Source organism: Microtus pennsylvanicus, chromosome 8 (assembly GCF_037038515.1).
Source record: "Microtus pennsylvanicus isolate mMicPen1 chromosome 8, mMicPen1.hap1, whole genome shotgun sequence".
In the NCBI taxonomy this organism is placed as follows: Eukaryota; Metazoa; Chordata; class Mammalia; order Rodentia; family Cricetidae; genus Microtus; species Microtus pennsylvanicus.
Window position 1 is genome coordinate 20257456 of NC_134586.1, and position 25158 is coordinate 20282613.

General features: G+C 47.4%; 1 protein-coding gene across 1 annotated transcript in view; it reads left to right on the forward strand.

Annotated features, from left to right (window-relative positions):
• The window catches only part of Tulp3 (TUB like protein 3), a 38086-nt gene extending 20790 nt beyond the window's left edge, over positions 1 to 17296 (forward strand). Inside the window, exons 2-11 of the mRNA XM_075982666.1 lie at positions 2733 to 2784; positions 7587 to 7746; positions 8235 to 8414; positions 9181 to 9305; positions 9516 to 9713; positions 10867 to 10979; positions 12423 to 12537; positions 13412 to 13510; positions 14236 to 14407; positions 15112 to 17296. Coding sequence (XP_075838781.1) covers positions 2733 to 2784; positions 7587 to 7746; positions 8235 to 8414; positions 9181 to 9305; positions 9516 to 9713; positions 10867 to 10979; positions 12423 to 12537; positions 13412 to 13510; positions 14236 to 14407; positions 15112 to 15245 — 1348 coding nt within the window. The 3' untranslated portion in view covers positions 15246 to 17296. The remainder of the gene's footprint in view (positions 1 to 2732; positions 2785 to 7586; positions 7747 to 8234; positions 8415 to 9180; positions 9306 to 9515; positions 9714 to 10866; positions 10980 to 12422; positions 12538 to 13411; positions 13511 to 14235; positions 14408 to 15111) is intronic.
• Positions 17297 to 25158: the final 7862 nt, after the last annotated feature.

Below are 25158 nucleotides of genomic sequence, written 5' to 3' on the forward strand. Positions count from 1 at the left end.
GCCCGGCGTGGCAGTCTTCATCATAGTGAGGCTCCTCCTTTCTCCCCCACTCGGTGGTCACTGACCATCGTCCATGAAGTCCTGTGATGTGATCATGTTTGTCCCATTTCCTTCCACCACAGTTAATCAAATCAGCAAAGTTACAGTCTTAGGAAATGTGGCTTTGGGAAATTGAGTAGCTTATGAGGGCAGAGGCTTCAGGAGGATGGAATAGGGAAAAAAAGAAAGAAAACAAACTTTTGTGTCCATATGGTAGACTGTCGGAGCTGTGGGGGTTGGGACTGGAGACAGGCTTCTCACATTAACAGCACATTCTGCTTCTGCTAAAGGAGACTTTCAGGTTACTTCTTGTTTATTTTCTCAGGGCCTGTGCCTGTTCAGCCTCTGGTTTGATTTAGAATTCCTGTGGCTTGTGTACGTGTTACAGTCCTATAGCATCTGTTTACCGTTCCGTTCAGGTCAGAATGCTTTCGTGATACCCTGTTATTTACATCTGCCCAGCTTGCCCAGGCTTGCTGGGAGGAATTGAGTGCTGTCTGGGTGCAGCCTTGAAGACACGCCCCGGCACACTGATTGTTAGAGGCCTTGAAAGGACTGCTCCAGGCTTTGGGGTGTTCAGTCGGAGTGTAGCTTTGTTTAGGTTTCAGGTGGTGTGGGGAGGAGAGGGGAGGAGAGGGGATGGTCTTTAGTTGTGCCAGAAGGCAGCACAGTTTTGGTTTAGTGTTGAGGACAGAGAGAGAGCCTTGAGCAAAGGCAGGTTTGCAGCAGCTGTTGAGAAATGCTAAGCTGTAGCCTCAGAGTCTTTTCTCCGGTTAACCCTTTCCTACACTCAGTCATTTTAGACGCCATCTTTGCAAATCTACACCAGTCCCCCTGGATACCAACACTGTTCACCCTGCATTGAGGATGAAAATAGAAACCTCAGGAGAAATGCAGGGACCCATAGAGAGGTCAGAAATGGGTTGCAGTGGGAGGAGGGGCTGGTATTGTTAGTGCTCCATGGTTTTCTTGTTTGTTCCTTTGTTTAGTTTGTTCTGCAGTGCTGGGGTTTGAACCCATGGCCTTACTATATAGTACTGATGACCTGGAACTCACTGTGTAGACCAAGCTAGCCTCAGATCACAGAAGTCTGCCTGCCTCTGCATCCCCAGTGCTGGGATTATAGGTGTATGACAACATCACCTGGCCATTTTTTTTCCTAACAAGAAGTCTGTCTCAGAGCTGCAAGTGTTGCTCCGTGGTGTATTAGTTACTAGCTTAGTCTGCCCAAGGACCAGAATTCAATCCCTATCACTACCTACAATGCTAGATGATGGATGGGAGGATGGATGGATGGATGGATGGATGGATGGATGGATGGATGGTGGGTAGATGGGTGGATGGTGGGTAGATGGGTAGATGGGTGGATGGATGGATGGATGGATGGTGGGTAGATGGGTGGATGGTGGGTGGGTGGATGGATGGATGGATGGATGGTGGGTGGGTGGATGGTGGGTGGGTGGATGGTGGGTGGTGGGTGGGTGGGTGGGTGGATGGATGGTGGGTGGGTGGATGGATTAAAAGGGAGCCTGGAGAAATAGTTTAGTGGTAAGATCACTTGCTGCTCCTCCAGAGGACCTGACTTCAGTCCTACCAACATGCACCTCGCGGCTCACAACCACCTGTAACTCCAGCTCCAGGGATGTTTGCCCTCTTCTGGCTCCCCGTGGTGTCAGTCTGTGTATTCCTTAATACTAAGGAACTGTTCTCTGCAGCCAAATGTTACTACTGCCAGACCTTGTTGATTTTGAGACACCATGAAGCCCCAGACTGTCCTCAAATCAGGGCATCCTAGCTTCACCCCCCCCCCATACTGGGACTGCAGGTGTGAGCAGCCATGCATGGCCCTGATTGCAGATCTTAGGGAAGTCAAAGTTAGTAGCTGAGTCCCTGTTTTCTTCTCATAGAAGTAGCTTCAAAAAAGAACTAAAATAATCTGATTCTTAGGTACAATTTGGACTTTAGCTGTTAAACTTTGGCATGACTCTCCAAGCCTCTGCTTCTTCATCTTAGGTGTGAGGAATCAGTCTTAATTCCTAGGGTTGCTTTAAGGAATCAACAAAACAAGACACACACAGAACACTCAGACCAGGTTGTTTTGGAACAGGAGGAGTACTTGATGCACAGTTTAAAACAAAAAGAAAGGACTGTGTGTGGCTCCATGCACAGGCTTGGTGGGTGAGTGGGCCTGCGTGGTAGTGGGTGGGCCTGCGTGGTAGTGGGTGGGCCTGCGTGGTAGTGGGTGGGCCTGCGTGGTAGTGGGTGGGCCTGCGTGGTAGTGGGTGGACCTGTGTGGTAGTGGGTGGGCCTGCGTGGTTGTGGGTGGGCCTGCGTGGTTGTGGGTGGGCCTGTGTGGTAGTGGGTGGGATCTGCGTGGTAGTGGGTGGGATCTGCGTGGTAGTGGGTGGGATCTGCGTGGTAGTGGGTGGGCCTGTGTGGTAGTGGGTGGGATCTGCGTGGTAGTGGGTGGGCCTGTGTGGTAGTGGGTGGGATCTGCGTGGTAGTGGGTGGGCCTGTGTGGTAGTCGGTAGATCTTGCTTGAGTGTAGACAACACCTAGAAACAGGCACTTCCTCTAAGGCAAAATCCCTTGGTTCCAGTTAACCCACTGGAATGCATGTATGTAAAAATGAAACAGACAGGCTTTTAGGATGCTTTTGTCTTCACGTGCTCTCTTTTTCTGTTTTGTGACAGTGCTTTTGAAGATGAGACACTGAGGCTTCGGCAACTGAAGCTGGACAATCAGGTGAGCTGGGGCTCTCGGGGGCTGTCCTGGCTGGAGCTGGTGGTCTTGGCTCTGAAGTCACGACAGGGTCTCACAGAAAGACTAGATGGGCAGGATCGCTCGTGGCTGCTCATTAAACAGGGTCTGAACTTAGTCGTCAAGCCAAAGGTCTGGGCTGTGGCAGGAGCAGGGCCATTTGACGATGGTAGCAATTAACTGGCTTTGTTAATAATCAGCGAAAACCTCCTGACACCTTCTACAGGAACTAGAAGAATGTTGTAGCTGGGCTGGTAGCACTAACTGGTAATCCCTGCTCTAGAGATCGCTGCGAGGTCAAGGTCAGTCTGAGCTGCATAGGGAGACCCTACCTCAAAACACTAAAATATGATAGATTATATATATATATATATATATAGATAGATAGATAGATAGATACATAGATAGATACATAGATAGATAGATAGATACATAGATAGATAGATAGATAGATAGATAGATAGATAGATAGATAGATACATAGATAGATAGATACATAGATGAATAAGTAAGTAAATAAATAAGAGATGTATTGGCCTGCTGCTTATTGCCATAACAAAATACATGAGACTGGGCACATTACTTTTAAAAAGAAACTTACAGATTTAGAGGCTAAAGTCCAAGATCCAGCAGCTTCATCTGGTGTCTGGTGATGCCCGTCTTACTTAGGCTTCTAATGCTGGGATAAACACCGTGACTGTAATCATCTCACAGCCTGGAGTCCATCATGAAGAAAGTGTGCTACAGACTTCCCTAAAGGCACATCTTAGAGAGGCATTTTCTCAACTGAGATTCCTTCTTCCCAGATGGCTCTAGTTTATACCAGATTGCATAAAACTAGCCCGCACAGCCCCCTTAGTGATAACACAGCATGACAGAGACCAACAAGGAAAATAATTGGTACAGGAGAGATGCCATGTGAAAGGGCAGGAAAATAACTTTGTAGGCGGAGACTGCTTGTTTGTTTCCCCACTGCCAAGACCCAAAATAATCACACAGAAACTGTATTAATTAAAACATTGCTTGGGCCGGGCGGTGGTGGCGCACGCCTTTAATCCCAGCACTTGGGAGGCAGAGGCAGGTGGATCTCTGTGAGTTCGAGGCCAGCCTGGCTACAAGAGCTAGTTCCAGGACAGGCACCAAAAACTACAGAGAAACCCTGTCTTGAAAATCCAATAAATAAATAAACAAACAAACAAACAAATAAATAAATAAAACATTGCTTGGCCTATTAGCTTTGACTTCTTATTAACTAACTTATACATCTTAAATTAATCCATTTCTATTATTTTGTATTTTACCATGAGGCTCGTGGTTTGCCAGTAGGTAAGGTTCTTGTGTGTCTGTCTCCTTCGGCAGCTACATGGCATCTCCCTGACTCCACCTTCTTTCTCCCAGCCTTCAGTTTAGTTTTCCTGCCTAGCTATATTCTGTGCTGCCAAAGACCCGAAGCAGCTTCTTTATTAACCAATGGTAGCAAAGCATATTCACAGCATACAGAGAGGGGATTCCCACATCATAACTTTTTTTTCTTTTTGGTTTCTTTGGGGCATGCATAGCAGGCCTTAGCTGGCCTCAAACTACAGAGATGCTCCTGCCTCTGCCTCCTAAGTGCTGGGATTAAAGACGTGTCCAACCCTACTCAGCTTTTTGGTTCTTGAAATAGATTCTTGCTGTGTTGCCCACCCAGGCCTCAAATTCATAATCCTCCTGCCTCCACCTCCTGAGGACTGGGTTTATAGGCGCGTTCCACCACAGCTGGCACTTCCTTGTTTTTGTTTTTGTTTTTGTTTTTTTTTGTTTGTTTGTTTGTTTTCGAGACAGGGTTTCTCTGTGGCTTTGGAGCCTGTCCTGGAACTAGCTCTGTAGACCAGGCAGGTCTCGAACTCACAGAGATCCGCCTACTTCTGCCTCCCGAGTGCTGGGATTAAAGGCGTGCGCCACCATCGCCTGGCCCAGTCAGTGTTCTTAACTGCTGAGCCATCTCTCCAGCCCCCCAAGAACAGATATTAAGAGATACATTTATTTTTGATTGACACATAGTGATTGTACATATCTGTTCGGCACTGCGACATTGCCTGCCAAGTTTGTTTATGTGCATGTGTGCTTGTCCCTGTGTAAGGGAGTCAGGACAGACAGCCTTTGGGTCTCACTTCTCACCTGTCTAGCCTTCCAGGTTAGCCGCTCAGGATTTCTGCAGAATCCCAGTCCCTGCCTCCCATCTCCCCATGTGGACACCCGAGGATTACAGACACATGAATTACGACAGCTAAATTTTATGTGGGTTCTGGGCATCTGAGCTTAGAACAAACTTGCATGGCAAACATTTTTACCCATCAAGGCATCTCCCCATCCCATCCCCCAGTGTGTGTGTGTGTGTTTGGTTGGTTTTTGTTTTATTAGCTCTTTTGAAACATGGTCTCTCTTTGTAGTCTTGGCTGTCCTGGAACTCACCCTGTAGACCAAGCTGTTAAAGGCACGGCCACCATGCCTGGCTCCCACTAAGTATATATTTGATGATCATTCCATCAGCGTTCGTTCCCTAGCCTAGGGACATGCAACAGTCTTTCATTACATCCTGCATGAAGAAAGGAAGGCATGTGCAGCGCTCTGCAGTAACACGCTGTAAAGATTAGGCAACTTAGAACTATACCTGACATCCGTCACTTTCATGTTTGCTTTTCTATGTGATTTTTTTTTAATATTTGTCAAAACCATTTAATAATCACGTGAGTCCGCATGGGGTCTGCCTGACAAATCTGATGGCATACAAAGCAAAGTGAGTCTAGCCAAGAAAACCGTGAGTTCTGAATCTAGTCAACACCTAAGAACAGGCCTGGGGAGAAGGCCCAGGGTGCGGCTGAATCCTGCAGTAGAGTTGCCTTGGTTACCAGTGGGAGCCAGAACTCAGTGGCAGGAGGGTGGTGACTGCAGAGGGAGCAGGTCACCTGCAGAGCAGAGCAGGAATCGGCAAAGATGAGATGACATTTTCCACCATGGAGGTCTGCAAGGACCAGTCCCCGTCATGGATACCACACAGAACAGTATTCCAGACTCAGACCATCAATTGTGACCCCTTTGATCCTACCTGAGACTCCCCTAGAATCTTTAGAAATTACCAAAGGTTAGTGGTGCCTGCTAGCATGTGCCTGTAATGGCAGCACTGAGCAGGTAGAAGAGGATGGTCACAGGTTCAAAGCCAGCCTCAGCTGCATAGCAAATCCCTGCCTCTAACATTGGTGTCGCATTTGCTCATGGCTTTTGCCTGCCCTCTCTAGCCTTAAACCACCCCTGATTTCTGCAAGACCAGATACAGTCCAGATGAGACGCTGGACCACTTGAGTTCCCACCAATGCCAGAGGCTTTTGGTCTCCAGCGCTTATTGGTTCTTAGCGTCTCAGTGGGCATGAAGTAGCAGCTGGGTCTTCATCTCCCTCATGACCAATAGTGCTAAACTGCTCATAGCTTAACACAAAACAAAACAACAACAACAGGATCTAGCTGTGTGGCTCTGGCTGTCTGGAATTCCAGTTCCAGGAAGTCTGCCTCCGTCTTCTGAGCTGTGGCCATGAGGCATGCACGTGGGACACAGGCATACATGTAGACAGAACTGTTGTGCACAAAGAAAAATAAATATAATTTAAAAATAGTGTATGTGACAGAGCTTTCCTTTCTACCTTACTGGGGCATTTCTCTCATATCCATTCCTGCCTTTTTGCCTGACTTTGCTTTATCTTGCTGCTGTTTTGGTTTGGTTTAGAGGAACTCAATCTCCCCCTGTTAGCCAGTCCTGGGATCAGTGTCCTCCTGCTTCAGCCTCCAAGTGAGTTTCCACGTCATAACCATGACTTTGCATATACAGGGTGTGTATGTTGGTTTTTGCCAACACAACACAAGCTAACATCATCTAAGAGGGACCCTCGGTTGAGAAACAGCGCCCATCCGATGGTGCATAGGCAAGCCTGGGGGCATTTCTTGATTGGTGATTAATGTGAAAAGGGTTAGCTCACTGTAGGCGGGGCTGTTCCTGAGATGGTGGTCCGGGGGTATATAAGAGAAGACTGAGCCCCTGAGCATTCCTCCATGACCCCTACTCTGTTCTTGCCGCCACCTGCCTGTCCTGACTTGCCTTTTGTGGGAATGAAGTCTGTCCTTCCACGTCAGATTGGGTCATGGTGTTCATCACCGCCACTGAAAGTCACTAAGACGCAAGCAAGCGTCCTGCAGAGTTGCCCCGGCCCGGCTCTTTATCTCTTGTCTACCCGTAAACTGAATTTCCCTGCTCAGAATGTCCCAACTATCTTTTCTTTCTTCTCACTTCTGATCCAAGTTCATTTGATTTCAATTTGTAAGATGAACAAGAATGCAAAACTGAGGTTGGCTGTGGCAAAACATCCGAATAAATCCCAAGGTTTGGGCAGGAGTGTAATTAGCTCCAAGTAATCCCAAGATTTGGGAGGTTTGGGCGAGATGGTTGTTAGCTGAAAATCAGTCTGGAATACATAGGAAGACCCTGTCTCGGAAAAGAGGAAAAAGCCTGCCCTGAGTATTTCCGTTTCTTCATTTTGTAGACCAGGTTGGCCTCGGACTCACGAGGTCTGCCGCCCGCCTGAATGCTGGAATTAAGGATATGCACCTCAATGCTCAGCTGGCATGTTTGCATCTCTTGTGAAATAAAAAGAGATTCACAGTAGCTCTTAGGATTAGTTTTTAAAAAGAAAAGAAAGGCCGGCTAAGCTATTCCATGAGGGTAGGCTGTGCATTGTAATACCGCATTTTCTCTCTAGAGGGCGCTGCTGGAGAAGAAGCAGAGAAAGAAGCGCCTTGAGCCACTTATGGTCCAACCAAACCCCGAAGCCAGGCTGCGCCGGTTAAAGCCTAGAGGTGGCGAGGAGCACACGCCTTTGGTGGACCCTCAGACGCCTCGCAGCGATGTCATCCTACATGGTGTGTATTTAGACAGTACCAATGGCTTAAGTACGATTTTCATAGACCCAAGATGAGGCAGGAGAATGCAGACACGGTGCACAAAGACAGTACCAGCTCCCTTCCTAAGATCCTTCCTTATCTTTATAATCACGTTCTGGGTCTTTGGGAAGAGAAATCGTGGAAGATGCCTTCAAGTTTATGTCCAACCTAGAATTATTGATTTTGATGCAAAGTGAATGGCACTGTCCGAAATGAATGAATGAATTCTCAAAATGAATGAAAAGTCTGGCCCTGAGCCACACGCCCAGCCTTGGCCTCACTCCTAGGTTCTGAAGTACAGTTTGAGTAGCCAAACCTGTTGGTAGACTCAGTCCTTGTCCTGGACACACGTGCTTATGACGTTAAGGAAGGAGAACTGAGGTGGCTGGGTAGCCCTTGATTGGCCGCATCCCGCAAAGCACCCAGCTCACTTCCAGTCCACATTCACTCTTTCTTCGCGCTCCTAGGCATCGATGGGCCAGCTGCTTTCCTTAAGCCAGAGGCTCCGGATTTGGAAAGCAAGCCTCATGTTCTCTCAGTGGGCTCCCCTGCGCCAGAAGAGGCCACCGAGGGAAGTGCAGGTGGGGAAAGCCCTCCAGTGGAGACCGCCTCCAAGCCAGACCTCCAGGAAATTCTCCAAAAACACGGTGAGGGTGACGCTCGGTTTATGGCAGGGTGTGTGCCTTCCTCTCGTCGGCTTACAGTCTAAGTGACCCAGACTTGGGTAGTGTGGCTTGGGTTCCAGCATCTTTGACATCTAAAGGGGGATACTTGGCAACAGTCGTCATTTGTGCTGTTGTCTGAGAAGACAAGATAATGAAATACAGAGTAGTCATTATCATTTATGACTTTTCATTTTGCCCTTTTTATTTTTTTTCTTAAACCTACTTTCTTTCGAGACAGGGTTTCTCTGTAGCTTTGGAGCCCATCCTGGAACTAGCTCTTGTAGACCAGGCTGGCCTTGAACTCAGATATCCGCCTGCCTCTGCCTCCTGGGTGCTGGGATTAAAGGTGTGAGCCACCATCACCTGGCCTTATACCTAGTTTCTTTTTCTTTTCTTTTTTCTTTTTTCCCCCTTTAGACAAGGTATTGCCATGTGACCCAGGCTGGCTTCCAGTCTGAGATCCTCCTGTCTCAGCCTCTTGAGTGCTGACACCATAGACATTTATCACCATGCTCAGCTATATAACTTGCCCTTCAAGTGAGGACAGTGAAAGCCAGTAAGGAATTAGTGTATGCTAGGTGCTTGCCTTGCCAGCCCCTCCTGGGAGAGTGGTTGGATACCGAAACAGGTTCATCCGTTAGAAATAGCTTCTGAGAGTTGGGGAGCTGGCTTACTGGTTAAAGACACCCGTTTCCGAGCCCGACAGACAACAGATGGCAAATGCTAACAGGCTTTCCTTTTCTGCCAGGCATCCAGGGTAGTGTGAACTATGACGAGGAGACCGACAATGAGGAAGAGGAAGGGGACAGTCTCAGCTCCCCTTCAGCTCATTCAGAAAAAGAGAGTTCTGTGGCCGGCCAGAAAGCAGCCTCGGTAGGTGGTGCCGAGCCAGGGTCCTTTTGCAGCTGGTGTGATCATCCTCAAACACAGAGAAATGTTTACGCCGAGGCTCGTGATGCTCCGTTTGACTTACCAGATCGGGAGGGGACTGAGAACAGGGACAGGATTTTGTCGCTAAGTGTCTGACACAGGGTGTGAAGTTTGTACCCGATTCTGGTTGCTCACAGAAAACTCTGTTTTCAGGAGACGGGAGCTGCTGGTGTCACAGCCCAGCAAAGCGATGCCCAGCTTGGAGAAGTGGAGAATTTAGAGGACTTCGCCTACAGCCCTGCCCCGCGGGGTGTCACCGTGAAGTGTCGAGTAACTCGGGATAAGAAAGGCATGGACCGCGGCCTCTTCCCCACCTACTATATGCACCTGGAGAGGGAGGAGAACCGGAAGGTATGGGGTCCATCGTAGGCTGTTCTCTTCTTTTCTCTGAGCACTGGTGATGAAATGTCATCCACGGCAGGCAGACACCCCTCTGCTAAGCCCTTAACCCCCAGATGATCCTGAGAGAACAAGGCTGTCGTGGGAATTGGTTGTGCCCAGGGAGTCCCACTAGTAAGCCATTGTCATCTGAAAGAGGGCTGTGTACCCAGAAGTCCTGTTCTTAGTGTCTCATGTCAGAACTAGTCACGGTCAGGAATCTGATTCCTCACCCCTGTCCACCCTCAAGAAAAGCTTCTGTCCACAATGTAAGGAAGTAGAGAAGTGTTTCTCTGTGCTACGATGGAGCTCAGCCCCCTGAATGCCAGTAGCTGCCCCAGCCCAGCAAGAGCGTAGGAGTGTACTTGTTTTCACCTCCCTACCTCTTTCTCTTTCTTGATATGGGATTCATGTAGCCCAGGATATCCTCAAACTTAGAAACTCAGTGAGACTTGTTTCAGATCCTGCTGCCCCGGCCTTCCAAATGCTAGATTTCATTTGTTTATTTATTTTGTGTTTTTTTTTTTTGTTTGTTTGGTTGGTTTTTGTTTTTTTTGTTTTTTTTGTTTTTTTTGTTTTTTTTGTTTGGTTTTTCGAGACAGGGTTTCTCTGTGGCTTTGGAGCCTGTCCTGGAACTAGCTCTGTAGACCAGGCTGGTCTCGAACTCCCAGAGATCCGCCTGCCTCTGCCCCCGAGTGCTGGGATTAAAGGCATGCGCCACCACCGCCCGGCTTTCTGTTTGTTTGAGACAGCCTCTCTGTATGTAGCCTGGCTATCCTGAAACTCAATCTGTAGACAAGGCTAGCCTTGAATTCAGAGATCCACCTGCCTCTGCCTCCCAAGTGCTACCACCACCTGGCTATTTTGTTTTTTGTTTGTTTTGGTTTGGTTTTTGAAACAGACAGATTCTATCTGTGTAACTCTGGCTGTCTTAGAACTCTCTCCAGGTAGACCAGGCTGGCTTTGAACTCACAGAGATCCTCCTGCCTCTGCCTCCAGAGTGGTGGGAGTAAAAGTATGCACCACCATGCCTGGCCTAAGATCCACTTCTTTGCACACGAGAGATACTGGTAAACACTTGTGGTCTCACTGGACTTGGGTTTGACTGACATTTTTCTTCTCTCAGATATTTCTTCTTGCTGGTAGGAAGCGGAAAAAGAGCAAAACCTCCAACTACCTGATCTCCACAGACCCGACAGACTTGTCTCGTGATGGGGAAAGTTACATCGGCAAACTCAGGTGATGACGCCTCAGCTGGCCAGCCCAGTCTTCTGTGGTTCTGTAACTCCAGGATAGTCGCTGTTTTATTCCTACCCACACCCCTCTTTCTCTGTCACTGAAGATTGAACCAAAGGCCTCACACATGTGAAGCAATTGCTTTACCACTGAAATACATCCCAAGCCTTTGCTATTGTTTGTTTTTTTGTTTGTTTTTAAATGGTTCAGATATACAGATGTGTTCATCTTAAAAAGAAAAACTTTAGCCGGGCAGTGGTGGTGCGCGCCTTTAATCCCAGCACTTGGGAGGCAGAGGCAGGCAGATTTCTGTGAGTTCAAGGTCAGCCTGGCCTACAAAGCAAGTTCCAGGAAAGCCTGTACTGTTACACAGAAAAACCCTGTCTTAAAAAAAAGAAAGAAAAAAAAAAAACTAAAAGAAAATGTTGAGGCCAGTCATTATCACACACACCTTTAATACCAGAATCTGGGAGACAGAGCAGGTGGACCATGAGTTCCAGGCCAGCCAGGCTACTTAAAATAATAATAGTAATAATTTATTTTATTAAATTATTTATTAATTGTTGGGCTGGAGAGATGGCTCAGCAGTTAAGAGCACTGGCTGCTCTTCCAGAGGTCCTGAGTTCAATTCCCAGCAACCACATGGTGGCTCACAGCCATCTGTAATGAGATCTGATGCCCCCTCTGCCTGCAGGCATACATGGAAGGAATACTGTATATATAATAAATAAATAAAATATTTTTTAAAAGTATTTATTAATTGTTAATGATTTATTTATTAAATTATTTTAAATAAAAACTTAAAAGAAGGAAAATCTTGGGCCAGGCATAGTAGTTTATGCCCGTCATCCCAGAACTTAGGGGACTGAAGCAAAAGGCTTTTCCACAAGTTCAAGGCCAGCCTAGGATAGAGAGGAAGACAATCAATCAATAAATAAATAAATAAGAAAAAGAAATCTAAGTCCTTCCTTGTGAGTCTTTGTAAAGATGGTGTCTGTGCTGCTCTTAGGCTGGCAGTCTGTAAACAGAGACTGTTCTTTCATTTTCTGGCCACCCAAACCAAAATAATCACAAAATCTATATTAATTACAACACTGGCCAATTCCTTAGGCATATTCCTAGCTAGCTCTTTCATCTAAAGTAACCCAATTGTGTTATTTTTTTATTTTACCACGAGGCTGTGGTTTGTTACCTTTCTCCTTCAGCAGCTACATGGAGTCTGTCTGACTCTTCCTTCTTTCTCCCTGCATTCAGTTAGTTTTCCCACATACCTATGTTCTGCCCTTACCAAGGCCAAAGCAGCTTCTTTATTAACCAGTGGCAGTAAAACATATTCACGGCATACAGAGTGGAATCCCACATCAGCAGGCAGAGAGGTGTCCCCTCTCCTTGTGTCTTCAAGAGGAAAATGCAGATCATCATGGTAGCTTTTTCTCCTGATACTAGATCCAATCTCATGGGGACCAAGTTCACAGTGTATGACCATGGTGTGAACCCAGTCAAGGCCCAGGGTCTGGTGGAAAAGGCTCACACCCGGCAGGAGCTGGCCGCCATCTGCTATGTAAGTGATGTCCTTGCTTCACCTGGTGCTCCTGCCTGGTGCTCCCACATAGTGCTCCTCCCTCAGTGCCCTTTGTGTGGCCAGCCAGGCCCAAAGCCAGCTCGGCTCCCTCCTCCCTGGATGTTTCTTTGATCCTTTAGGAGCTGGCATCATTTCCTTCTTGTATTTGAGTTTTAATTGGATTTGGAGCACCAAGTTCAGTTATGATTTACTCTCCACAAACCTCTTTTCTCTTTTCCTGATGCCTTGCTCTTCGGCCAGAGGCTACAGTAAAAAAAATAGGTTAAAATTAGAGCCATCTCTTTGCATTTAATGTTCCCCTTCCCTCCTTCCCTTCCCTTCTTTTCTTTTCCCTTCCCCTCCCCCTTCCCTTTTCCTTCCTCTTCCCCTTCCTTCCTTTCTTTCTGTAGATGTTGTTTTGGTTTGGTTTTTTCTTTTGAGACAGGGTCTTCTTATATACCCTAGCCTTGCTGCATATTCCAGGCTGGCCTCAAACTCTCAACCTTCCTGCTTCAACCTGCTGAATTCTGGGATTAAAGGTGTGTACCACCATGGCTGGCTTGCTTTTCTTTCTTTCCTTCCTTGACAGGGTCTCACTGCTTTGCCTAGGCTAGCCCCAAACTCCTGGGCTCAAACAGTCCTCTCACTTCCCCCCTAAGTGCTGGGACATGTATGTGCAGGCGTGTGCCGCCACGCCTGACTTCTGTGTTGGTTCTCAGGTTCTGTGTTTAGCTCCAGCAAAGAGATGAAACTGCTGTTGGTACTCTCAAGGCTGGCAGCATTTTCTGTACCAGTGGAGGTTTCCTGTAAAAGCAGATTGAGGTTTCTCCTCCCCTTCTGTTTCCAAATTCTGCCTTATTTTGCTGTCTTTCAGGAAACAAACGTACTGGGTTTTAAAGGTCCCAGGAAAATGTCTGTGATCATTCCGGGGATGAATATGAGTCATGAACGCATCCCATTTCGGCCACGAAATGTAAGTAAAAATATATTCACAGTGAGACCAGGTTTCAAAGACAGAAGAAAAATTATATTCCATCAACAAAGGTCTCTGGAAGACAGTGATACACCTTGAGTACAATAATACTGCACAGAAGAGACCAGTTAAAAAAGACAAGAAAAAGCATTGCTTCTTCTGAAGCAGGCTAGTGTATAGCTCTTCTGCTCTGGATCTCCAGGATGGAATGTTCCAGAGATGCTGACTTGAGAAATGGCCACATGGCATATCAGCATCTTAAGGCTGGGTCTGGAGAGCTGGCCCAGTGGTTAAGAACACTGGCTACTCTCCCAGAGGACCCAGGTTCAATTCCCAGTGCACATATTGGGTGGCTCGCAACCATCTGTAACTTAAAATAGAAATCAGTAATTGTTTCTAAATTAGAAAAGATGTTTTAAAGAATTGCAGATTCTGTCTGCAATCTGGAGAGATGTCTCAAAGGTTAAGAGCTCTGACTGCTCTTCCAGAGATCCTGAGTTCAATTCCCAGCAACCACATCGTGGCTCACAACCATCTGTAGTGAGATCTGGTGCCCTCTTCTGGCCTGCAGGCAGACATGCAGGCAGAACACTGTGTACATAGTAAATAAATAAACTTAAAAAAAAGAACCGCAGAGCTGGTGCTGGTGCTCGCTCGTCTTAAGTTCTCAGTTGCTGTTTCTGCTTGTCCCTGTTGTGACTACACGACATTTTCCCTCCACACAGGAGCACGAGAGCTTGCTTTCAAAGTGGCAGAACAAATCCATGGAGAACCTGATTGAACTGCACAACAAGGCCCCAGTTTGGAGTGACGACACCCAGTCCTATGTCCTCAACTTCCACGGCAGAGTCACTCAGGCGTCAGTGAAGAACTTTCAGATAGTCCACGGAAATGACCGTGAGTGCGGGGGAGGGGCTGGGTGGGCGGAGCTGGGAAGGCATGCCGGAAGGGAGTGGCTAGAGAAACCGTGCCAGGAGGGGGAGCCTGAAGAAATGAGATCTTGAAAAAGACAGAGCCGCAGGGCCAGAGGAGTGTGAGCGTCCTTCTGTGGCATGGTAAAGAACTCTTGGTGAAGCCGGCCAGGTGACTGCAGCACTCGATCACGTCTGGGTCCGCCAGCTTCTCTGGGCTTCCCTCCTGTCCTCCATGTTAGTTGGGAATAATTTCCAAGCCTGTAGGGAGAAGAATAGAAGTAGAAATGTCTAGTTTTACCTTTTTGAGTCAGGGTCTTGCTATGCAGGCTCAGATGGTGGAGCTGTGATCCTCCTGCCTCATCCTCTTGTAATCTGGGATTACAAGAGTGTGTTGCCACACCTAACTGCAAGCTTCCTACCTTGTCTGTCTGTCTGTCTGTCTGTCTGTCTGTCTGTCTATCTATCTATCTATCTATCTATCTATCTATCTATCTATCTATCTATCTATCTTTTAATGTTGTGCTAGGGTTAGAACTTGGTACCTGCCACATCCTAGCCAGGCACTGTACGGAGCCGTTTTCCCTCCTCTTGCCTATTTTAAGGAGACCGTGGTTAGCCCCGCCCCCACCCCATCCGCAGAACAACCGCATGTTATACTCTAACGTGTCCATTTCTTTCTGTCTCCAGCCGACTACATCGTCATGCAGTTTGGACGCGTGGCTGATGACGTGTTCACACTAGACTATAACTACCCACTGTGCGCTCTGCAAGCCTTTGCCATCGGGCTGTCCAGCTTCGACAGCAAGCTGGCATGTGAGTGAGAAACGAGAAGTAGGGGACTTCCTCACCGCAGAGCCTTCGGCAGGAGCAGAAAGCGGCTGCCCTTGATCTGCCCAGCACAAGGAGAGCAAGATTCTGCCCCTCTCGGGTTGTGTGTGTGTGTGTGTGTGCGCGCGCGTGTTCATACATACATATACGTATACACGTGGATGCACGCTTGCACACACTCATTTACACCTTCTCTGAGCTTCAGAGACCATGTCATAGATCACAGCTTCATGTGGGTGAGAGATGACTTAAAGCACAGGGAGGCAGGTACCTGGGCACACTGGCGACTCCTGACTACACACAGATTCTGTGTAGGGTGCAGCTTCCCTGTGCTCAGGCACTTCCAACTCAATCAGGATCTAATAGTTGGGCCTCGTGTTTTGAAGATCCTTTAGCCTCTAAGACAGGAGCCTGCAGACTTTCTCAGCCAATGGTCTGATAGTGTCTCTTTCACTGTCTCCAATTAGCCTCTTGGTTTTTGTTTATGTTTTTGTTTTTTTCGAGACAGGGTTTCTCTGTACCTTTGGTGCCTGCCCTGGAACTAGCTCTTGTAGACCAGGCTGGCCTCGAACTCACAGAGATCCTCCTGCCTCTGCCTCCCAAGTGCTGGGATTAAAGGCGTGCACCACCACCGCCCAGCCCAGTTGGCCTCTTTAGCACAAAAACAGCCATAACCAGTTGGTGCATAAAGAGTTTAACTGTGTCCCGATAAAACTTTCTTTACAAAGTGGGCATTGACCTAGTTTGGCCTGGGACTCTGGTTTTCTAGCCTGCCTCAGTGTGGCCCTGTACTCTCAGATTGAAGCATCTGTTAGAATGTAAGTAGAGAAAGGGGCAGAGTTTGCTGTTTAGGAGTAGCAGACTGACTATTTTTGTTTTGTTTTGTCTTTCCTGAAACCGGTTTTCTCCGTATAACAGCCTTGAATGCCCTGGAACTCACTTTGTAGACCAGGCTGACCTTGAACTCACAGAGATCCGCGTACCCCTGCCTCCTGCCTCTGCCACCCAAGTGCTGGGATTAAAGGTGTGCGGCAGTGCCGCCTAGCAACAGATTAGATTGGCTCTTAGAAGTACTTGTGCCGAGTCTACTTTTGGTCCCTTTTACCTCATGGTGATGATGACTATAGAGTCATCTGTCATCAGGGCTGGGGAAGCTCAAACCAGTGTCGTATTTTGTTTTTCTGGGTCAGATGGCACTAGCTTGTCCCTGGGGTCTGGGAAGGCTCTCATGTCCCAGCCTCTCTCTTCCCTGTCCTTAGAGCAGGGTGGCAGCAGTAATCTCAGCAGAGTGACTGGCCAGACCTCTGGAAGTCTTGCTCTCCAGCGTCTTCGTCTAGTGTCGGAGGTGACAGGACCGCCTCACTGACACTCCACAGGCCTTGCCTGGTTGGATTTGTCCTCTGGCCTTCAAGCCTGGCCCACCAGTGCAGGCCCAACTCGGCTCACTGAGGCTTCCAGATCATGAACACTTCACAGCAAATCATGAAAAATTCTTCCAGGTCGCCAGCCCAGGACGTACCTGAGCTTGAGAATTCCAAAGCTTGGACCTTGCATTCAGTGGTCGTCAACTCCCAAACTGCTTCCCCGCACGGGTGAAGGGTTGCGGCTGCTGCCCCATGGTTTTGCCTGTGTGGAGGAGGTCCCTTCGTCCTGAATCCTGTTGCTCCCTGCTCAGCACCAAGCCTCTTTGTGTGGCCTGAAATCCGGGAGGCAGAGACCTGTGTTCACTGGTGTCCTGTCCGTCCCTTCAGATCACTGATTTCTGCCTCAGGCGTGCTTCCCATAAGTGCCTTGTTCGTAACCGTGCTCTGAAGCCTGACACCCCTCCGCCACCACGGTCCCTGACAAGCCACCTTTGTTCCTTTGTCTCCCCCTAAATGGTGTGGGGGCCGCGGGCCAGTGGTTCTAATCTTTGTGTCTAGCTTAGAGCACTGTATTCTCCCATTTCCCGGACTCTCTGCTTGAATGTGTAGGTGATCGGTTTTACATAAATCATATTTATACTTTTTGTATGCCATATAAATAAAGATAATTTATATAAAAATGATGTCTCCTTCTTCCCCGAATCCCACCCCTTGGGCTTCCTCCTGTTGCATTCTGTGGGTCTTTGAGCCAGTGTTAGCAGAGTTTGGTCCTGGGGGCCACAGACTGAGAAACCTGTTTGGGAGAGCATATAGAGGCATTGTACTCCAGAGCTCTCTGTGGGGATCAAGCAACTGAGAGCAGAATGCAAGGGGCACTGGCTGGGCCAGGTTGCGACATCTTTGACAGCTAATCGGTCAGCCTCCTGGATCTTTGGTTGGTGGCATTCACAGATGCAGCAAAAGAAGTGGAATAGCTAACAGTAAAAAAAAAAAAAACTCACCTCCTACTTGCGTGTATGGGTGTGTGTGTGTGGACTTTTTAGACAGGGTGTTGGGTACCCAAGGCTGACCTGGAATTCACTGTGGAGCCCAGGCTGCCTTTGCACTCACGTCCGCCCTACCTCAGCCTCCCAGGTCTGACCACAGGGCTGGGTCACCACTCTACCTCCTAATGTTTAAGGGTTCCCTTGCATTAGCACATGAAAAGAAAGCACATGCCTGTAGATCCCTCGAGGCAGTAAAGACGGAAAGCCCCCCGCTGAGAATTTAGTTCTTTTTTTAATATTTATTTATTTATTTTGTATACAATGTTATGTCTGTGTGTATCCCTGCAGGCCAGAAGAGGGCACCAGACCTCATTACAGATGGTTGTGAGCCACCATGTGGTTGCTGGGAATTGAACTCAGGACCTTTGGAAGAGCAGGCAATGCTCTTAACCACTGAGCCATCTCTCCAGCCCCCAGATAGCCTGGTTTTTCCTTTTGTATAACTCTATGTGACTAAGGTCCGTGATGGCTTTGGTTGTGGGTTTTTGCTTGTGTCTGTGTTTGTGCGCGTGTGTGCTGGGCTCACAGAGGCCGTAGAGGGCACTGACTATGCTTTAGCTGGAGTTACAGACTGTCGGGAGCTGTTCTGTGGGTGCTGAAGACTGAACTTTGGTCCTCTGGAAGAGCAGCCAATGCTCTTAGCCACTGAGCCGTCTCTACCCTCTGCCTCTGTCTCTTGAGTGTTGAGATTCAAATAGACTTTGTGTAACAGTTTTATTTAACATTTAGTGATCCAAGGGTTGGTTTGTCTTTCTTTCAGTATTAGTGATGGAATCCAGGGCCTCGTGTGCCAGCTCACACTCTTAGCCAAAAGAAAGGATCCAAATTGAGCATGGTGACATACCTGTAATCCTAGAATTTGGGCCGCTGAGCGCGGAAGCTCTTGAGTTTGAAGCCGGCTTGGGTTACATACTGAGGTCCTATGTGAATAATTCTTCCTCGGCTCCTCTTCCCCCTCCTCCCTCCTCCGCTTCCTTCTTCTTCCTCGTCCCTTCTTCATCCTTTCTTCCTTCTCCTCCTCCTTGCCCTAGCCGACTTGGAACTCACTATATATACTAGGCTGGTCTTGAACTCACAGAGCTCTGTCTACCTCTACCTCTTGAATGCTGTGATTAAAGTTAGTTGCCACTGTACTCAGTCTTTAAAGACAAAAATCTCACGTTGCCCACAGCTATACTGTAGTTGAGGATACACCTGACCATGGCCTCTTTCGCAGGTGGCTGTGTTGTATAGACCCGGTCATGTGCACGTGGTGTGTGTAGGTACACAGGTATGTGGGGACCCAAGGTCAACCTCAAGTGACATTCCTTAGGTGTCATTTTCATTTTTTTTGAGAAAAGTTCTCTGACAGAGGCTCCCAGGTTAGGCTAGGCTGAATGGCCAGCGGCGCCAGGGACTAGCCTGTCTTCCTCTGAGAGCTGAGATTACAAACCAGGCTGGGCAGGTAGGTCTTTGTGAATTTGAGGCCAGCCTAGTCTACATGAGTTCTAGAGCAGCCAGAGCTACGTAGAGAGTCCCTATCTCGAAACAAAACCCCCATAAGCCAGGCCTTTCTAAGCTTTCCTAGTAGGAGCTCTTTTACCAACTGAGCCACTCCCCCACCCTACCCCACCCCTAAATAAACATCTGTTTCACTATCTATGTCACTGGTTAGGTTGACACGTGTGATTTCTTCTGTCCTATATGTAATTTTCTGAGGGCACAGAGACATCCACTGAGGAAACACTGGGATACTGCAGGCCACCCTGTTCCCAGCCTCTGGCCCTTTCTGGTCTCCATTTATCATGGGCTGGCTGCTGTTTTGTTTTTAAGTCCCAGTCTTGAAGGGCAACAGGGTATCACATGCCTGTAATTTCAGCACTACAGTGGCGGAGGTCAGAAAGGGGGACTTTGAGGCCAATCTGGTCTACATAGCCTGACAAACTAGCAAAAGTCCCAATCTGCAAAGGGCAGGATTTCAGTGCCACAACAAATGGCCTTTGTTATTAAAGACTGTTTTGTGGCGCCACCTGTGGTCAATAATGCACATGACAAGTCCTTAAAAGCTCGAGTGACCTCCACACCACTCTATTACAGAGTAGCTCTTGAGGTATTGAGGACACAGCAGACTTTTATTTACTTACTAACTTATTTGTTTTTTGATTGATTGATTGTCAGGGGATTGAGTCTCGATAGTCAAACTGTCCACAAGCTACACGCCTGGCGCTACTTTTTTTTTTTTTTTTTGGTTTTTCGAGACAGGGTTTCTCTGTGGCTTTGGAGCCTGTCCTGGAACTAGCTCTGTAGACCAGGCTGGTCTTGAACTCACAGAGATCCGCCTGCCTCTGCCTCCCGAGTGCTGGGATTAAAGGCGTGCGCTACCATCGCCCGGCTTTTTTTTGTTTTTTTGAGACAGGGTTTCTCTGTAGCTTTGGTGCCTGTCACGGAACTAGCTCTTGTAGACCAGGCTGGCCTCGAACTCCCAGAGATCCGCCTGCCTCTGCCTCCTGAGTGCTGGGATTAAAGGCGTGCGCCACCACTGTCCGGCTGCTAAATACTTTTAAAATTAATGTCAGGGCCTAGAGAGATGGCTCAGAGGCTAAGAGCACTTATAACTTTTCCAGAGGACCTAGTCTTCACATGACCGCTCATAACCTTCTATAACTCCAGGTCCAGCGGGCGGACACCCTCTTCTGACCTCAGCAGGTACCAGGAATACACATGGTGCACAGACATATTGATGAACCAGCCTGCCTCCATATTAGGCTCAAAAGCTATCTTATTGTAAAGACAAACTAAAGTTTATTCCTGGTTATGCTTAAACCTCTAAACCTCTGTTTCTAAGGGATTGGTCTATGCCTACCTGTAACCTTAACTACAAATGGTTCTGAACTGCCTGTCCCAGGAAACAGCAACTATGTCTTTGTTTCAAAAGGTTGTTATGACTACCTGTTGTTATGACAACCTGGTAGCCACCTTTGTTTCAGGAGGTCATTAGGACCAATGTGTAAACTTATGTTCTGCTCCTGTAACCCTTCCTATTTGGCTGCCCTTACCCCTTACCCCTGAGCCTTGTCTTCCTGGTGTCCAGTGCTGACCTCTCAAATTCCAACTCTGCCTTAGGGGTTCATGAATAAAAAGGTTTACTTTCATTAATTGCTTGTCTTCATTTGGCCACAATGGTTTTGATAGGTGCTCTTTCTTACATCTTTGGGATTAACAATATATCTGGCAAAACACTCATATACATTTTCTTCTTTGATTTTTCTTTTCTTTCTTTTGTTTTTCAAGACAGGGTTTTTCTGTAGCTTTGGAGCCTGCCCTGGAATTGGCTCTGTAGAATGCCAGGCTAGCCTCGAACTCACAGAGATCCTCCTGTCTCTGCCTCCTGTAGCGATATTTTGTTTGTATTTTAACAAATGAAGCTTGCCTGAAGATCAGAGAGGCTAGGCAGTGGTGGCACACACCTTTACTCCCAGGAATTGGGAGACAGAGGCAGATGGAACTCTGTTAGTCCAAGATACCCTGGGCTACATAAGACTGAATCTGTCTAAAAGAAAAACAGAGCTCACCCAAAGGTGGTTTCAGCATTTGGGATCCCATGCCTGTAATTCCAGCACTAGGGAGGTGGAGACAGGAGTGATATGGCTGGGTGGAGAGAGGAATATAAGGTGAGAGGAGACAGCTCAGAGCTGTCTGAGGTTTAGTGGAGACAATTACAGTCTGAGGATGGGATTGTCCCTTTGGCCTGAGCACTGGTAGAGATAAAAGGTCTCTCTAGTGGCTGGCTGCTCTGCTTCTCTGATCCTTCTGCTATCACCAGACATCTGACTCTAGGTTGTAGTGATGAGAGCGGTGGGCTACCTTCCTGGCACCTAGCCGCCCGCACGGCTAGCTTTATACCTAAAATAATTACACAGAAACTGTATTCTTTTAAACACTGCCTGGCCCATTAGTTCCAGCCTCTTATTGGCTAGCTCTTACATATTGATCTAACCCATTTCTAATAATCTGTGTAGCCCACGAGGTGGCTTACCAGGGAAGATCTTAACCTACGGCTGTGTCAGGTGGGAGAATCATGGCGACTGCTTCTTTCTCCCAGCATTCTGTTCTGTTTACTCCGCCTACCTAATTTTCTGTCCTATCAGGCCAAGCAGTTTTATTAGTTAACCAATGAAAGCAACAGATAAGATACAAGACCCACCTCCATCACTAGGTTGTATTTATTAAGAAAAATTACTACATTCTCCCAAGTGCCTTTTTTAGTTTTTTGAGACAGGGTTTCTCTGTGTAGCCCTGGCTGTCCTAGAACTCACTTTGTAGACCAGGCTGGCCTCAAACTCACAGACATCCGCCTGCCTCTGCCTCCCCAGTGCTGAGGTTAAAGCTGTGTGCCACCACTGGCCTGGATAGTCTTGTCTTTTCTTGCTTTCTTTTCCTTTCTTTTCTTTTCCTTTCTTTCTTTCTTTCTTTCTTTCTTTCTTTCTTTCTTTCTTCCTTCCTTCCTTCCTTCCTTCCTTTCTTTCTTTCTTTCTTTCTTTCTTTCTTCCTTTCTTTTTTGAGCAGCTTTAAAGTATGTGACTCAGGCTCTAGTGTCCAACTCTGTCAGACCTTCCTGTCCATCAGCCCCAGGCTCCTTTCATGGTGCCTTCCCACACAGCTAGCATGAGCAGGAACACAGCTACAAAGTGCCCTGGGCAGGAAAGGAGGAGACTACTTTTGTTTCCTTTTTAAGTCTTCAGTGTTGAGGGGCAAAACCCAGAGCCTCCTAAGTGGAAGGAACACACCCTTCAACTAAACTACACTCTTGCACCCTTGGCTCCTAGCTTTAGGGTTTTTACCTTGCCGTTGAGGAATTTCTCATGTTTAGACTGAGGGGTCAGACAGCAAATGGCAGGAGCTGCAGGGAGGAAACCTCCTGCACAGGAAGCGAAAGAGAGCCAAATCCTATAACCACCACCACCCCGACCCCCACCCACTCCCCGCCAAAGGCACACCCCCAGGTGACTCAAGGATCTCCCATTAGAATCTACCTCCTAAGGTTCCACCCAAGCTCACGGCCGGACTTTTCTTACAAGGGTCTTTGTGTGCCATTCAACATCCAAACTGCATCAGGGCAGGAGAAGCCTTCCTGTCTTATGACCACGTTTCAGGCACATCTTTAGTTTAAAGGTGGTTCGGGGCCTCAGGGCCAAGCTACAAACCCGCATGTCGTCCTTCCTCCGACTCCAGTGTTTGTAGAGTGATTAGCTAGCAGTTCTCTTCGAAGCTTCTGAAGGCACTCTAGCAGGCCCGAACATGGCAGACATGGCCCTGGCAGGCCTTGCCCTTCCTGGATTCCCTCTGCCTTGCTAAAAACCGCTAGATTTCATTCCTAAAGCCAGCCATCAGGTCTGTTCCCTTATTTGACCATCCATTTCCTCCTGAGGCTGACTACCAAGGTCCAGCTGTCAAAATGTTAAAGTCCAGCAATCAAAAGCCCTGATTAGCCTGTCCAATCAAAATTAAACACCTCATCGTAACACTGGGTTCCCCTTTTACTATTATAAGCTGTCATTTGCCTATGGCCCACATCTGTCTCCTCTCTACCCAGAGGCAGCCCCTTGTCCCTCCAGGACAAATACCCCTTGTCCTCTGTCTCCGGTCTTTGTCTCATATTCCCTGCCCTTTGTCATCTCCTTTGTGCAGAGAACTTGGTCTTGGGTGTCTTGTATTGATACCAGTCCCTTCAGCTTGGGAGCAGGAAGACAGGGGAGGAAGGATGGTTTGAGGAGGAAACGAGGGTTACAGGCAAAGAAAGTCAGAAATTTGGTGATTTTAACATTGAGGGTTGGCTAGATAGCACAGCAGGTAAGGGTATTGCCACCAAGCCTAACAACCTGAGTTGGATTCCTAGATCCAGTGCCCAAAAGTTATCCTCTGACTGTCACACGCACAAAAGAAAGAAAATGTCGCCAGGCAGTGGTGGCACATGTCTTTAATCCCAGCATTTGGGAGGCAGAGGCAGGCAAATCTCTATGAGTTTGAGGACAGCCTGGGCTACAAGAGCTAGTTCCAGGACCAATTGCAAAGCTACAGAGAAACCTTGTAAAATAAATAAATAGATAAATAAATAAATAAATTTTTAAAATGTCAAGAAAAATTTAAACAGTTAAATGTTGTTTGTTTTTGGTTTGATCTCCATTATCCTTAGCCAGGTATATAGGTATTAATAGATTGTCCCAGTTACTTCTTCTGTTGCAGTAATAAGGCAACACCTTAATAAAAGCATTTTAGGGGGAAAGGACTTATTTTGGCTCAGTCTGCCATGGTGGGGCGTGTGGAGGCAGAAACCTGAGCAGCTGTTCACACTGCATCCACAGACACTAGCAATCAGCTCCCCAGTTAGGGGTGTCCTCCCATCTGGGTTAGCCTAGTCTATAGTCCCTCGTAGGCATGCCTAGAGGCTAACCTACTCTAGATTGTGCCTTGCTGGCAGGGCCAGGAGCTCTTCTCTTTGGTGACTAGTAAATACTACAAAGAGATCCATAAAACTGATAGAAATAATTTTTGAAGTTATACAAGTCCACTCCTACCTCCTTCTACTTAACCACTTCTCAGCTTCTATCTTGTCGATACCTGAAGCATGGTTAATAAAAGCTCAGGGTCAGAAATTACGGTTCAACCTGAAGATGGGAAAAGCAAAACAGTCACTGGCTCTTACCTCGACCTCAGTCCGAAATGGCCATCCCTCCTCCCCGAATCTCAGAAGGAAACTGTGAGTCTGAGAGCTGTTTCCTCCTGTTTTATTTATAATTTTACTTATAATCCCCTCTAGGGCTGGGATTAAAGGCATGCACGACCGTGATTAAAGGCATGCACTGCCCAGTTTCTATGGCAACTAGTGTGGCTACTGGGATTAAAGGTACCATAGTCTGGTCTGTAAGGCTAACAGTGGGACCATTTTACTCTCAGATCTTCAGGCAGTCTTTCTTTATTAAAATGCAGCTGAAATGTCACTAGATACCTTCTCAGTGTTTGTGCAAAACTGGAAATGTGGGGGCTGGAGAAATGGCTCAGTGGTTAAGAGCACAGGCTGCTCTTCCAGAGGACCTGAGTTCAATTCCCAGCACCCACATGGCAGCTCACAACTGTCTATAACTCCAGGATCTGACACCCTCTCACAAATATACATGCAGGAAAAACACCAATGCATATGAAATAAATAAACATGAAAAGTTAAAAAAAAATCTCGTGCCTGTTGGGACCAGTTTACAATTTAAAAAAAATGTAAATGTGTCTGTAGCTTCCCAGCCCACGCTGTGGCTTGCTTGTCCCTGAGCATAGTTCTGCATCAGCAGACAGAGCCCTGCTAGGCAGATATGCTAGCTCGTATCTGTATTTCCAGCATTGGGCAGACTTGGGCAAGAGCTCATGAATGAATTCACTGCTTAGACCATAAAGGGAGATCCTGCCTTGAAATAAACAATAATAATTAAAAAAAAAAAGAGATAGTTGTTCCTTACACCGTTAGGTTC